This window comes from Rhinatrema bivittatum, chromosome 5, assembly GCF_901001135.1.
Source record: "Rhinatrema bivittatum chromosome 5, aRhiBiv1.1, whole genome shotgun sequence".
Classification (NCBI taxonomy): domain Eukaryota; kingdom Metazoa; phylum Chordata; class Amphibia; order Gymnophiona; family Rhinatrematidae; genus Rhinatrema; species Rhinatrema bivittatum.
Genome location: NC_042619.1, coordinates 270154069 through 270169082, shown reverse-complemented (window position 1 = coordinate 270169082; position 15014 = coordinate 270154069). Strand labels below are relative to the sequence as shown.

Here is a 15014-nt window from a genome sequence, read left to right as displayed (position 1 = left end):
TGTTTTGTTTGTGAGCCTTTCCTCACAGCGCTGTTTGGGTCCTGGTGGAACCTTCCTTGTTTGGTTGAGGTAGACGAGCTGGAGGTCTGTGACCTTTTTGTATGCTCGCTCTGTTTGACCCATAGGGTGTAAATCTGGTGGTCCAGATCCCTCTCCTTCACGAGGCTGCTCAGGCGGCTGTAGGCTCAGGGTGGCTGGTATTTTTTTTTTTTTTGCTCAGCTTGCCTTTCTTCCTTTTTTTCTGAATTCAGCCTCTCTCTCATTTTTTGCTTTTGCCTGAACCTGAGCTTAGACTGCTCTGTGTTCTATGTCCATTAACTGCTATTAATCAAGTTTACTTAGGGAATAGCCACTACTATTAACTGCATCAGTAGCATGGGATCTTCTTGGTGTTTGGGTATTTGCCAGGTTCTTGTGGCCTGGTTTGGCCTCTGTTGGAAACAGGTTGCTGGGCTTGAAGGACCCTTAGTCTGACCCAGCATGGCAATTTCTTATGTTCTTATGCCTAGTGCACACTCTGATGCTCTCTCTCCGAGGGATTTCCTGATAGCTTTCCTTATACTTCTAAAATTTCGATTTCTTGCAATGCCTCATACAAAAAGGAAAGCAAAGGTGAGAGACTCCCTCACATTGGCTCCGATTCATGATTCCAGACAACCCTGGCTAGAGATGCTGTTTGCGGGGCCCATACAAGCTACACCGGTGGGAGGTGCCTCAGGAAATAATGACGAGGAGCGAACGCTGAGTTTCCAGGCCAAAGAAACATCACTCAGCCCCGGTGCGCCGTTAGCCTCACTGAAATTACAGAAATTTTGGACAATAAAAACACCAATCCGATGGAGGAGCAAATTGATTTTGCAAGAAGCTTGGCCGCGAGAAGGAATGGTGAGACACTATTGCCTTCGGAGAGCCCTACTATTCAAGGCTCCACAGGCCCTTTGGAGGACAAACAGCTTCACCGCCTCAGCAGTGGAAACCCCATGGAAGTAGGGGGGGGGGGGGGGTGGAAAGAACCAGAGGTACGAGTGATTTGTCATCCTCTTTTAGTTAGACCACAAACTATTACTTTGGACACTATCTGGTCTGTATTAGTATCAATGGAAAAAGCTATAAATTCATTAACAGGTATGCTGAAGGAGAATACTGCTAGATCCCAGAATCTGGAATCTAACGTTCTTTCCACAGATTCTCTAATGAAAGATTTGGACACAAGGATTTCTCAAGTTGAATCTGTTCAGAATAATCTAGTAAGATCGGAATCTCTTTATCTGAATAAAATGGAGAGTCTAGAGCATGCAATGAGAAGACCTATTTTAAGAATACTGAATTTTCCGGTGAATTACTTGGTGAACATATTGAAATTTTCAGAGGAAGCTATACAAGCAATTACCAGAATATATTACCTTCCTGCACCTAAAGAAGAGAAATCAGCTTTGCAATCTCAAGAGCAACTTCATATACTTTAAATATCTCAGACGTTTTGGAGTTAATGCAAGAGACGGATATTCAAACAAGAGCCACGCTTCTGGTCACTTTTGCATTTCTTTCAGAAAGGGATTTGGTACTGAGATTACATTTTCAAAATCAGTCTCAGCATTTTCACAGTCAGAAAATATGGATATTTCCGGACATTAGAAGAAACACTCAGGAGCACAGAAGGAAGTTCCTATTGATGAAAGCTGAAGTAATCTCGAGGGGCGCTAAGTTTAATCTGCACTATCCGTGTAAATGCCTGTTAATGTATCAAAATACTAAATATCTGTTCACTGAACCTACTCAACTCCGTACATATCTGGATTTGCACTCCTAAAGTAATAGTTCATGGGGGGCACGGCAATTGAAATGTAATTGTATGGGATTCTAGACTAAATTTTCTTGTCATGATCGCTCTTTTATTTATTTATTTAGAGGATTTTATATACCGATGAACGTTGGGAACATCTCATCGGTTTACAAGAAACAACGTGTAGCAAACTGCGCTTTACAGAGAAACTTGAACCAAATATACAATCAAGAACGAGATCATATTACTAACAGATTCCTCAATTAAATTACAAATGTGCATCAGTTTAACAAAAGGAGGGGGAAATATGATACAATATAAAGGGAGAAGAAAGGAGGGAGATATTTACAAAAGAAAGGCATGGTTAGATAATTAGATAAAGAGTTAAATTACAATAAGTAGGACGCGTGAAGGGAATGCTATTAAGCAAAAGCTTGCTTGAAGAGGAAGGTTTTTAGATTGTGTTTGAATTTTTTTGGGCAGGGTTCCTGCCGCAGATAAGGGGGGAGTTTGTTCCAAAGGGCAGGTCCAGCTAAAGATAGTGCCCGAGCTTTAGTGGAAGCAAGTTTGGATTGTCTGGGTGAGGGAGTAATGAGGGTAGCCCTGTGTTGTTGCCTTATCGGTCTGCTTGACTTGTGAAAGATGAGGTGATCGGAGAACCGGTGCATGTCTTGGTTGTGGAGGGCCTTATGGATCAGGGTGAGAGTTTTATAGGATATTCTTTCGGCGACAGGTAGCCAATGCAAGTTTTTAAGAACAGGGGTGATGTGGTCACTTTTGTGAGTGTTAGTTAGAATCCGTGCAGCAGCGTTTTGTAGAAGCTGTAGTGGGAGTAGTGTACTTTTGGGTAAACCTAGCAGTAGGGCGTTGCAATAGTCGATTTTGGATAAAATGAATGCTTGCAGGATGGTGCAAAAATCACTGAGATGCAGCAGGGGTTTGATTTTTTTGAGGGAGTGCAGTTTGAAATAACAGGCTCTGAGGGTGTTATTGATATATTTTTAAATGAGAGATGGCTGTCAATAGTGATGCCAAGACTGCGCACCTGTTGGCTGAAAACAAGGGCGGAGTTAGGGCTGCAGGAAGGTTGCAGTGGAGGGGGAATGTTTTGTGGAGAGATGTGCAATAGTTCTGTTTTATCCACATTGAGTGCCAAAAAGTTGCTTGTCAGGAGTGTGTTGATCGCTGATAATGTGGAATTCAAGGCCTCAATAGCTTTTTGAAGAGTGTCTTTTACGGGTATGAGAAGTTGCACGTCATCAGCGTAGATGAAGTACGGGAGACCTAGATTGGTTAAAAGATTGCATAAAGGGAGAAGGTAAATGTTAAACAGGGTGGAGGAGAGGGAGGGACCTTGGGGTACACCCTGTGGCAGTGGAATGGTTTTGGAGGTGCAGTTGCCAATTTGTACACTGTATTGCCTATCTTGCAAGTAAGATTGGAACCATTGCAGCACAGTACCTGCAATGCCAATATCTGAAAGGTGTTGCACCATTATTTCATGATTAACAGTGTCAAAGGCGGCTGAAATGTCCAGGAGTATCAGGATATGAGAAGTGCCTGAGTCCAGGCTTTTGAGAATATAGTCAGACATAGTAATAAGCAGGGTTTCAGTACTATGGCGTCGCCAAAAGCCATATTGTGAGTGTGAGAGCAATACGAGTTCGTCCAGGTAGTCGGATAGCTGTTGATTGATAGCCTTTTCAAGGATTTTTGCAATAAATGGGAGATTAGAAATGGGGCGGAAGTTGGTAAGGTCTGAAGGGCTTAGTGAAGGTTTTTTTAAGATAGGTTTAATGATGGCATGTTTCAGCTTCTGGGGAACAACACCAAAAGTGATGGAGCAGTTAATAATATTCGCAATGGGTTTGGCGATGATGTGAGGGATCGTGAGTAGGGTTTTAGTGGGTATAGTATCAGAGGGATGTGTGCAGGGCCTCATTTTTTTAAAGATAGGGTCAATTTCCATAGCGGAAATGGTATTAAGAGCAGGGAGCCTTGTGGTATTGGTAGGTACATAACAGTCAGAGGAGACTTGGTTGTTAGGGAAATGTGCTAGAATGTTGCAAATCTTTGTGTTAAAGAATGCAGCAAAGTCGTCACATTTGCTCTGTTCGTCAGTGACCTGGAAGCAGTTGGGACTGGACTTAGTGAAGGAGTTTACCAACTCAAAGAGGGCCCGAGGATTGAATTGAAGGTGATGAATTCTAAGGGCGTAGAAGTCTCTTTTTGCTTTATCAATGGCTGCTCTGTATGCATGGAGGTGAGTTTTGAAGGTGGCATGTAGAGTGGAGGTAGGGGTTTTTTGCCATTTTCTCTCCAGTTTCTTAAGGCTGCATTTCATGTCCTTTAGCTCTCTAGTATACCAAGGTTGCTTTTTATTTCTGACTGGGTCTATCAAGAGTGATTGTATGGGGCAGAGTTCGTCAGCAATAGTATTGGTGAGAAAATTCCAAGAGTTGAGGGCAGTGTTTGCGTCTGTAAGGTCGAGTTTATCAAATTCTTGTGTAAGGGCTGCTACTAGGTCCTCTTGCTTGTAAGGGCTGCTACTAGGTCATCTTGATATCCCCATTACCTATAATAATAGATACATTTTGCCTAAATTTATGTATATATTTTCTTTATATTGTATTATGTTCTTATACTAATTATTGCACCTAACTTTTTCTGAACAACTTTGTTCTGTTTATACATGAAAATTCAATTAAAATAAAATAAAAACAAAAACATACTGTGTGATATAGATCAAAATGCATAAATCTGAATAGGTCTAAATAAACTGTTCACTCCAGAGCAAAATGAAGGTGAGGACTATGATGAAGAGAGCCACACAATACGAACTATTTGTGTTTTCGAAGAAACAAACAAGGAGCAGCATAGGCAGAAGCTAAGGTTAACTCCCAACTACTACATCTTCCTATCTTCAAATTCCACTCTTCTTAAACCCCCTCCATTTCCACATACACAAAAAAATGTTTATTTTTACAAGAGACCAATAGATGGAGGTAGAAAAGCACAATGGTCTTCATTTATGACTCCTTATGCTCATCTACTGCTAAGGAGGCTCCCTTTGGCACAATGCAAGTATTAAGCAGTAAATTTGAGAGGTTGGGACCATGCGCAACATAACTTGGCTTACAAGTAATGTTCATCCATGTCATGGTAAGTACAAAACAAACCATTTGGAGACATTATCCCAAGCTAGACATTAGGACTGCACCCAAAGAAGTGGGAGTAAAGAGTTAGAGGAGAAGAACCCATTTGTCCCTGATCATCTTATGTGAAGAACAAGCACCTCCATCTCATACTGATTCTCTGATGAAATGTACTGGATGTGCTAGGCCTTTCACTTACCCTTCAGAAAAGTTCTTGGGAGAATTAGAATAATGTTGCTAGGTTTCACTGAGATGCATACAATTATACAGTGCCTAAATAAATTATTATACAATGGTGATCATGTATAAATATTCAAGTGTTAACTAAAATATTATACAAGGAATTAACAAGAAATCAAACAAAAACATGAGTGAAAAAATGAGTGAAAAAAGAGATATGTTCATACACTTAAGCAGTGAGTCAGTCCATTCATGCTTGTAATCAAATCTTCTTTGTAATCATAACAAACCCTTAAAAACCACTCAAGATATCTATTTATTTATTTATTTATTTATTTATTTATCAGCAATGTTCCTTTCTATTTATTACAAAATGTTTCTTATAAAGCTCCTTGTAATAATTCAGTCTCTCGCATTTCATCTTCAATAATTGATTGACATACGGGCAAACGCTTCAAATTGTGGGGCTTCCACTATTTACCACTACAGTTATTGCACTTGTCCCATTCCACAAACCCTTACAAGGGACCTTCATTTCACCAAATCAGGGCTTCTTCAGGGGGATATACCCAGACAGGTCACAGCTTATCTTTTCATATGGCAGCACATATAGAGCACGGACACATAACTCTGGCCCTGAAGAACCTCACACAGCTCTAAGCTAACAAAACCATATAAACTAACTTGGAATTTAGACAATTTTTATGGATGTTAATTGCAGATATCCTGAAAATCAGATCTGTGTGCAGCTGTCGAGGACAAAAGAGGACAACAGCTGTGCAAGTCTGATTCAAGCATGAATGCCTTTTGTATGCAAGCCCCTGAGATTTTGGCAGGGAAAGGGGAATTCCATGTCTCTGAATGAGGGATACCTGGTCTCCTGCAGGTCAATATTATGTTGTACTGGTTAATTTTTTGCTGTTTCTTAGACAAAAATGTTCAGTTTTTTCCATTATGCCCTACTCTTTTGATTAGTGGAAACGTATTTAAAAATACAAACCCAGCCAGTGGAATGAACACCCTCAGTGAGAGATAGTCGCTTTTTCTGTGATATTATCAAACATCTTTGATAGGTAGTAGAATTTTGATTTGCAATCTTATTTAACTTTGGGGACTGCACTGCCTAGTTACAGAGAATAATATCAAGGGGAAAAGTTTCAATCTGCTTGTCATACTGTCTACACCCCCTCAAAAGCTATCATAAAGTATATTTGATTTACCAATGCCGATAACATTTTATCTGCTACACAGAACTTTTTCATATCAATTAGGCATATGTCACACAAATGGAATCTAATCAATTATTTGTATATTGGGACCTTAGAAATTCATTGTGGAATATCAGCTAGCTATTAGCTATAGATAAGCACCAGGAAACTTCAGCCTATGCCTTCCCCACCTACAGCACACTTGTGGAAACAAAAAAGCCCATATAAAACAGAAAGATCTCTAGGAGGTCCTTCACCAGATCCTTTCCTTCCACTCACCAGCTTTCCACAGGGGAATAATGAAGCTGACTGTAAGTACTTCTGGTATTTCATTTCTTTAGACTTAGAATGTTTTAAAGTATATATACAATAAATTACAGTAAAGTATTGGAATAAATGAATGTTAATGTTAGCTTCTACATGAGTGCCATTTTAAACCATTTCAGGAGATGGAACTAATAATTTGGTGCATTAGAGTTGATACAAAAGTGGTACAAAATAGAATGGCTTGAAACAGAAATCCTGTAAACTGGCCCAAACAAAGTCAAACTTTAAACCCTTCACCAGCTATTTCACTTTAAGTAACTTCCTAATCTGGTCACATCAAACATTTGTACATTTTTTTAATCATAACCGAGTTTTCAAGTTAACCATGCATGGTGACTTAGGCAACTAGAATGTCTAGTTCTATAAAAGAAGATTATTGTTTTTCAGCTGCTAAAAATGCAATTAATTTGAGATTAAGTTTAAATGGAAGGTTTGGACATTAGTTTAAAATAAGTGAATACACAGGGTCTTACAATGTTGCAGCAAAATGGGTACTTACAGTATTTCCATTTTTATTTCCATTTCAGATATTGATTGCTTCCCTTCTGGGAGTCTTTTTGACTCCGACTCTTGCTAATGATGTAAGTATCAAGCGCAGATGGAACACACCCAGGGGGAACCATTGATGCATTTCTGACCTAACTGGAGAAAGGCTCGGTTATTCTGCTGGCAACTTTAGTGTTCTGAATGTCATCTTCAGCTGGAAAAATTAATCTTTTCAATTGTTAATACTCATCCAAAATCAGACAGTACCCAATGAAATATAAAACAGCTCAGATTACTTCTCTTAGTTTCCTAGACTCGACAAAGAGTAGGTGAGCTCTAGAGCAAATGTGGAAATGCATTAAATATGCAGACTGGTACCAGTGTGATCTTCACCAGAAGTTAGAGGAGACTGATACAGCAAAAAAAATCAAGGGACCAATGCACCCTGGAGTTTCTACAGTTCTCTGCTGGCAGGAAAAAAAGACAATATATCCTGTTCCAAATATTTTAATAGAAAAAAAGTGGTTTCAAATATTTTAACGGAGAAAGAAACTATTGAATTTTTGATTTCTGAATGAAGGCAGTTCATATAAAAGAAATAGATTAAATTTAATGTAAGAAGCCTACTAGATTGTAGCAATACAATGGGTGCTGGAATGAAGAGCTTTCGACAGCATAAGCAATTGCATTATGACAAGGCAAAGGTCCATGCCCTCAACTTCAGAGCTCTCTTTAATTGTGACATGGAATTCTAGAAATAATTATTTGCTTTCCATCGTTAGAAACAATTGATCTTCCTTGCCTTCGTTTTATTAGACTACATAAACAAGAAGGAAAACATGTACAATAAGCATCATATAATAATGTTTAGTAACTCTTTCAGCAATAAAAAATAAAACAATAAGATGCTACTCAGAGGCAGTGTGCCATCAGTAAAAGATGGGAAAGGATCAGAGTTTAGACAAGATTTAATGTTTGTTAATCATGCTTGTGTTTTCAATCCAGTCTGTCACTCTCACCAACGATGGAAATGATGGTAGTACCGTCCACCAAACTGTGAACATCAACAACGAAAATAATGTCGCCAATATTGACACCAACAATGGGTGGAACTCCTGGAATTCTGTGTGGGATTTCAATTCAGTAAGTAGTAAACAGGATTTGATCAATATCATGCTACTTTATAATTCTTGGCTCTACATATTGCTTGAACCATTAAGTTCTTCATTGTTCTTATTATTACATGTATTTGCCAGTGAGGATTTAGGTTGGAACTTCACTTTAATAGGGTTACTAGATGACCCCAGGTCACCAGGAACATAGCAATCCCAGTTCTGGTCCTTCCCCTTATTGCATTTATGGACATCTAAGGGTCTGCCTGATTTTTCAAGGTCTCTTCCCATAGATACAGAATGGGAGAAAAGCATAAAAGGTGAATCTTTTTTCATTTTATTTTTATTTTATTTTTCTGCAATTTACATAAAACACAAGAATCTCTTGTTACAGAAAAAGAGGTGCATAAGAAGTAAATACATTACCAATAAACATAAAAAAGATAGAAATAGTTGCATCTATACATTCCCCTTAATGTAAAAGGAAAACGAGGGGAACCAAGAGAGAAAAAAGAGCAGAATCCAAATCCATGAAAAAGAGAAAAAGTATATGAGAAAGCAATCAGTGCAGTATATCAATTAGCCTATTCATGCAAGAGTATCCTCTAGGTATGAGAGTCCAAGAAACCCAAAGCTGTGAAGGTTCAAAGAAAACAGTGACAAAATTCAAGCACTTATGAGACAGACACAAAGGGAGCTTAGTCGTGGGAGAAGATCACAGATTTGAGTACAGCCCGGGATGACAGCACAGTAGGCAGGAATAACGGGAGAGAACGGGTGGACCAAGTGGTCCTCATCTGTCGACATCATCTGTGTTTTGATGTTTTCTTATCTGCAGATAGCCTATAATAGGCAGAGAAATTCTGACAGTAATTCGTGGATCCTTTTCATTTGCAGGGTTTCGCTGCTGTCAGGCCATTCGCAAAGAAGACTTGCTTTGTCCATAAGATGAACAGGAAAGTGGTGCCCAATCTCCAAGAGCTTGCAAGGCTTACTAAGCAAAATAAGGTAAGCACCTGGCTGAGAGAATGGAGGAGCAGACAGGGTTTAGTTTCTTAGTCATATATCTTAAAGATGACAATTAAACCATAGGAATTCATTGGGTTTTTTTGTGAAAATTACTGTTTACACTACCAGAAATACAATCTAATAGTTTGCTCTTTAGGAGAGAGGAAGAAGGTTAAACATTTGTTGATACGTACTGGTAATTCCCAGCAGGCTATCAGCAACTAGAGCTGTCCTTGATGCACATCTATCATTCCTGAACCATGAAAATGTTTAATAAAAAAAAAACAATTTAAAATTATTTCACAATAACAATGTTTCTGAGTGACAATTTCCATAGTAGCTTTTGACCTACAAATCATTGCCTTCATATTCCTGAAAGGTGCCCCTTCCACAGGATAACACTCCAAAAATATGTTCTTAAAAACATTGAATGTATGAGTATGATATGCAAACATTTTTGCTTCGGAAACATCTGTGAAACGCACATTTAGTAATACAGTAGATGCTGGAAGAAAAGGAACTTTTGGCAAATCAAGTCTGCCTGGTTGCCACTACCAATTCCATTAGCTAGCTGTATACGTGTGACCACCTGCAGAATATTGCTTTTTCTCTCTAGTTGGGAAGTATAGCCAAGTATAGCCTGTAGCCCATGCCAGGAAAGTGCCAGTTCCTTCTCCTCCTTCCCTCCCTAACACTAAATTATATTTAATGATATATCAAAGTCTTGAAACATTAGCTAGTCAGGAACATCTGAGTGAAGCCAGAGTAATGAGAATATGGGTCAGTTCAATGACTTTGGGATTTGAAGACAAAGAAGAGTAATGGAAACACAACAATTTACTTGGTTGTAAGCTCTTCTGTTCACCGTCCTCAATGTTTTAGGATAAGAAGGGACCAGCTGTACCTCCTCCACGTTCCCTGCAGTACACTGTTACAGAAACTCGTGCCAATAATGTGGCCCAGTTTGGGAAGCCTGTAGAGGCCTTGTGCAGGGGCGTCCCTACCTATTATGCACAGGAGATGCAAGGTAAGAACAAGTGCAACAAAACTACTTGCTCTTCCTAACCTACCTAACCTTAACCCTAATCCTCACCTTTGTAACCCTAAACCTAACCCTGACTTTTTTTTTCCAATTATAACCCTAATTTTAGGCATCCTATTTCTAACCCATACATTAATCCCATCCTTGCTATCCTAAAATGTCTGTAGTTAAGTAAGAAGGGCATGTAAAGGAGGGATATTACCCTCTGTTACCCTAAATTTCTGGAGAAATGGGGGCATTTCATAGAAATGTTTAGGTGGTGGTTGGTTCGTTTGGCTCCTCAACTGAAAACATGTTTTGCTGCTCCTGAAAGTATTAACGATGCACAAGTAACAAATGTTTTTCAATGGAAAAGAAGTTTTAGAACTAAGGTGTCAGGATATGAATCTCCAAGGGGGTAGACTCAGAAACAGCATCAGGAAATAGGTGGTGAAAACAGAAACGGTAATGGAATCCAAAAACACGAAAGAAACACGTAGAGATTCTCACCAAGCAAGAGGATGGATAGGAGACAGCGGGGTAACCTGCATGGAGCAGTGATTCAGTCCAAAAGAACAGAGGTATGACTGCATTGTGTTTCCAAGAAAGCACTGGATAACCTACATGGAGCAGCAGTTAAAACCCTAAACTGGAGGGGTATGATTGTTCTTGGTCTACAAGAAAGCACTTCTAAACAGCAGTGATACAACAACATCAGGTTTCGAAGAAGGTTGGGATGACCTACCCGGAGAGACAGTAGCTGAAACTCAAATTTCAATGAGTATGGGAAGACTACATTTTTGGGGTTTTTTTCCATTTTGTACTAATCTTTGTGGCTGTTGGGATTATCACAAAACTTTGTAACAATACATTAGAAGGGGGCCTTGGTGTTTGACTAAGTATTAGTCTTGAAAGAAGCAGAGTTCAAGATGGTAAGGCCTGAAGTGGCCTCTCAGCGGAAGTGGAGGCCATCACTGTGAGAGATGTTGGGTATGTTTGGGACAAATGTGGAAGGTAGTGATAAAATGAAGGGAAAAAGGTTGAGAAGTAAGGTAGAGGGCATGGGGGGGAGGAATGCCTACTGGTTAAAGCAACATGCTGCAACCAGCAAAACCAAGGTTCAAATCCCACTGCCACTCCTTGTGACCTTGGGCAAGACACTTCCTGCTCCATTGCCTCAGGTATAAACTAACAGGGTCATTTATCAAATAGTGTTAGGGCCTTATCGCGCGTGTTAGGGCTCTAACGCAGGTGATAATGCCGTAACACAGGCGATAAATACCGCATTACAAAATATGTATGCAAACTTTAAATTTGTATTCAAGTGGGAGGAGTTAATGGAAATGAGGCTCAGTTAGCATGGTGTGTGATAGAGTAATGCACACCAATGCAGATTTTAATGCTGGAAATAACTGCACCTTGTTCCTGTGCATTGTGCCTGCGTTAGCTGTGTGTTACAGTCAAAAAACGTTTTTATCACAAATTTCGGTTTGGTACAGTGAGAGAGAGAGAGAGAGAGAGAGACTCCATGGTGGGGTAGGTTTTAGGGGTCAGTTTTACATGCACATTCAGAGATATGAACAGCACAGTTGCCATCAGTGAAGATTTTCTGTCATTTGGAGTGAATAAAGGTACAAAAGAGTAGATTTGTACAATGTACCTAGCTTGATAGCAGCTAGGTAGAGAGTGTATCAAGCTAGGTAGAGAGTACATTGTACAAATCCACTCTTCTTTAAACTTTTTTCACTCCAAATCAAATAAAATCTTCACTGATAGCAACTGTGCAGTTTGTACCTCTGACTGTGCATGTAAAACTGTCCCCCAAAACCTACCCCACCCCAAACCTCACCCCAAGTTACTAGTGGCCGCTCTTACAGTGGTATAAAGTTAACTTGTATGTGAGCCTCTACAGAGGTTCGTTCTCTCTCTCTCTCTCCCCCCTCAGTTTACAATGTGAACATGGTTGCTATATTTATAGCAAAATGATGATACCCACAGTACCTGAATATAATCTACTTTGAAGCTGGTGTTGGGTTATATATGGGAACTTATATGTGCGTCTACCCAGAACTGACAAATCTCCAACAGGCAGTTTCACAAAGAAAAAGTACACAGGTACTTGTGCTTTAATTATTGTCTAGTGAGAAAATGACCTGCAGAGATGTACAGCTGCTTTATCAGCTGGCAATGTTTCATCACAAATCAGCCTGTGTAGTTTTGCTTGTTCAATCCCCTGTCCCGGGACCGCCTCTGCAGTCCAGCAGTAAAAATATATACATTATTCAATCACACACAGATCCATTGGGCAATTTTTAAAGCCCTGATTTCTGCTTTTTGTTTTTCCTTCAGAAAAGTTATTTGAATATTGCCTTCTTTGTTACTATGTTGCTTCTTATTAGTGCAAATACCCAGATGGGTGGAGTTTTTGACTCTGATTTTTCTACCCACCTCTGTTCACAAGGCTACAAAAACCATGCTTTATTTATTCCTTGATGATCAGGTTGCCTCAGTTGAAAGCTTTCACCTGCTAAAAGGCAAATTCCAGGCCTGAAGGGTAGCAAACATATCTGGTGTTCAGGATATCCACAATGAACCTCCAGGAGCTTTACTGACATGCAGAAATTCTTGTGTATGGTTAATTTGAATTTTCTCATTATGCTTGATTCATAACACTCGAAAAAGAAAAACAGATATGTGCAAATAATTTGATGTCAAAGTCAAATTGGCCAAATTTCAGACTACCTTGAGACAAATTTTTCACATTTTCCCCCATATTTGCTGGGAAAATTCTGATTTTGTTCTTTTGAATTTAGGGGAAAACGCAAAAGAAATAAAAAAATTGAAATAAGGGTTAATAATTAAAAATTGTAGGTGAGGCCTTTATGTTGGACTAACTCAATATATCTGTGACAAGCTTTTGAGAGTTATTCTTCCTTCAATAGGTCAAGGAAGAGACTGCAACCACAATACTTCACTAAAAAAATTAGAAAGAAAGTTTAAAAACATTGATTTAATTTTTCAAAAAGTCCAAAGTGGGATCCTCATTCTGACAAAGTTTGCTTCAGATTTCTTCAAAATGGTTTGATTAAATTTGTAAAAATTCTTGCAGGATTTTTTGAGTTGTCTAATAAGTTTGTTTTGAAGTCGGCCCACATCCATAGGGATGCAATTGTCATCCTTGTGCTGAAATATGAGTGAGCTTTGTTAAGAGATAATTTTAGACATAAGATTAAATGTCAGCGGCTCTTCAGTAATAACTTGGTGTTTCTCCTTTTTCTCTCTATAAAGGTGCAGGCTTTTTCTCACTTGAAAGCTGCTTGGATGCTGATCTCCTGTGGATATTACGCATCTCGTTCTGTGGTGGCATTATCTTTTAAGAAAGGAGTCCTAATATATTTTGCTTGCATAGTTTCCCCCAATTATTAAATCAGCAAAGCTTTTATTAGTGATTGTGATGATCAGAAAATGCCTTTTTGTTTTTGCACTTATACACCAAGCTTGTCATGTCTTCATTAAAATACCCTAAACATCAGAAAAAAACTGTTTTTAATGCTAAATATGTTCATAAAATTTCCTACAGATCCACGTACTGCAAAGCAGAATCAATGGAAAGCCCGATTGCTCTTTCCATTGTGACACAACTAACCATTGGGAATATTGCTTTAACAATGCTTGATGATGATACAAATGTTGCTACACTTTACTCAAATTTTAATGGAAATAGTATCAGCAAATGGAGAATTAGACAACCACGATGGAGGGAAACGTGTGGCTTGAATGGCTTGTTTACTTATTTTTTTCTCTATTCATCCTTGAGTGCCAAGGATTAGGTAACCATGGCCCTACCAAGGTGCCACTGCCCAAGACCTGTCCTTGACAGAAAACTATAGAAGTTTATCATTTTCTTCTGAAACACATTTATTTATTTATTTATTTTTTATACCGACATTCGATTTGGTATATCACATCAGTTTACATCTAACAATATGTCTAAGGCGAACCTTGTATGACATAGTACATTATAACAGCTTAACTGAGAACTGGTTATGTTACAATAACGGTTTTATACAATTATAACGTGCAACTGGTCTTCCCTAGTGGTACTCTAGTTACTAGCCAGGCCTGACCTTGCTTAGTTTCCAAGATCAAATAAGTTCCGGCTTTCTAGACCAGTGTTGCTGGGGTAACATCATGAATTAGAGTATTTTAGGTTGTTACCTTAAGCAACTATAACTGAAACAAGCTAAAAGAACTACCTCTAGTGGTCTCTACCTCAAGTCCCTGTTCTTCCTGCTATGCCCAATTCAGTTTCTCTCTCATACACCTAACTCTCCACCCTAAATTTTTTATTTTCAAGAATCCATACTGGATTATTTTCAGACTATCAAGGTATTATTTGGACCAACATGAAAATTATCTAGACATGATATGGTTCATGAGCTTGGAAAGCCACATTGATCCCTTCTACAGCAGCCCAAATACCAAATGTGTGGTGTGGAACAAGTTAATAAGGAATAGTTATTTACTAGAGGTGTGATTTGGAAAATGTTTCATTTCAGTTCATTTTTTTCATTTTGGGTGTTTTTTCTTTGGGTTTCAGTTTATTTAGGGAGTTAATATTCAGCTGGGTATATCGGGCTAACTTTAGACCTGCCCTACAGCATGACCAGAGATAGCCGGTTCACCAGCTAACTCTGCTCCTCCCCAGGAATGCCCCCAACCTACTTATCTAAA

At 39.0% G+C, this 15014-nt stretch overlaps 1 protein-coding gene across 1 annotated transcript; it reads left to right on the top strand.

Annotated features, from left to right (window-relative positions):
* The first annotated feature begins 6534 nt into the window (after nt 1-6534).
* On the top strand, nt 6535-13729 carry LOC115092748 (gastrokine-1-like). Its single transcript, XM_029604036.1, has 6 exons — nt 6535-6637; nt 7181-7234; nt 8145-8282; nt 9149-9259; nt 10142-10286; nt 13569-13729. Exons 1-6 carry the CDS (start codon nt 6626-6628, stop codon nt 13655-13657), a joined length of 549 nt encoding a protein of 182 aa, XP_029459896.1. The 5' UTR covers nt 6535-6625; the 3' UTR covers nt 13658-13729.
* Nucleotides 13730-15014: the final 1285 nt, after the last annotated feature.

What these genes read in the sequence shown, in the direction of transcription:
- LOC115092748 (XM_029604036.1), top strand. An exon ending in CTCCGACTCTTGCTAATGAT is followed by an intron (nt 7,235 to 8,144) that starts GTAAGTATCAAG and finishes TTTTCAATCCAG; the next exon opens with TCTGTCACTCTCACCAACGA. An exon ending in TTATGCACAGGAGATGCAAG is followed by an intron (nt 10,287 to 13,568) that starts GTAAGAACAAGT and finishes CTCTCTATAAAG; the next exon opens with GTGCAGGCTTTTTCTCACTT.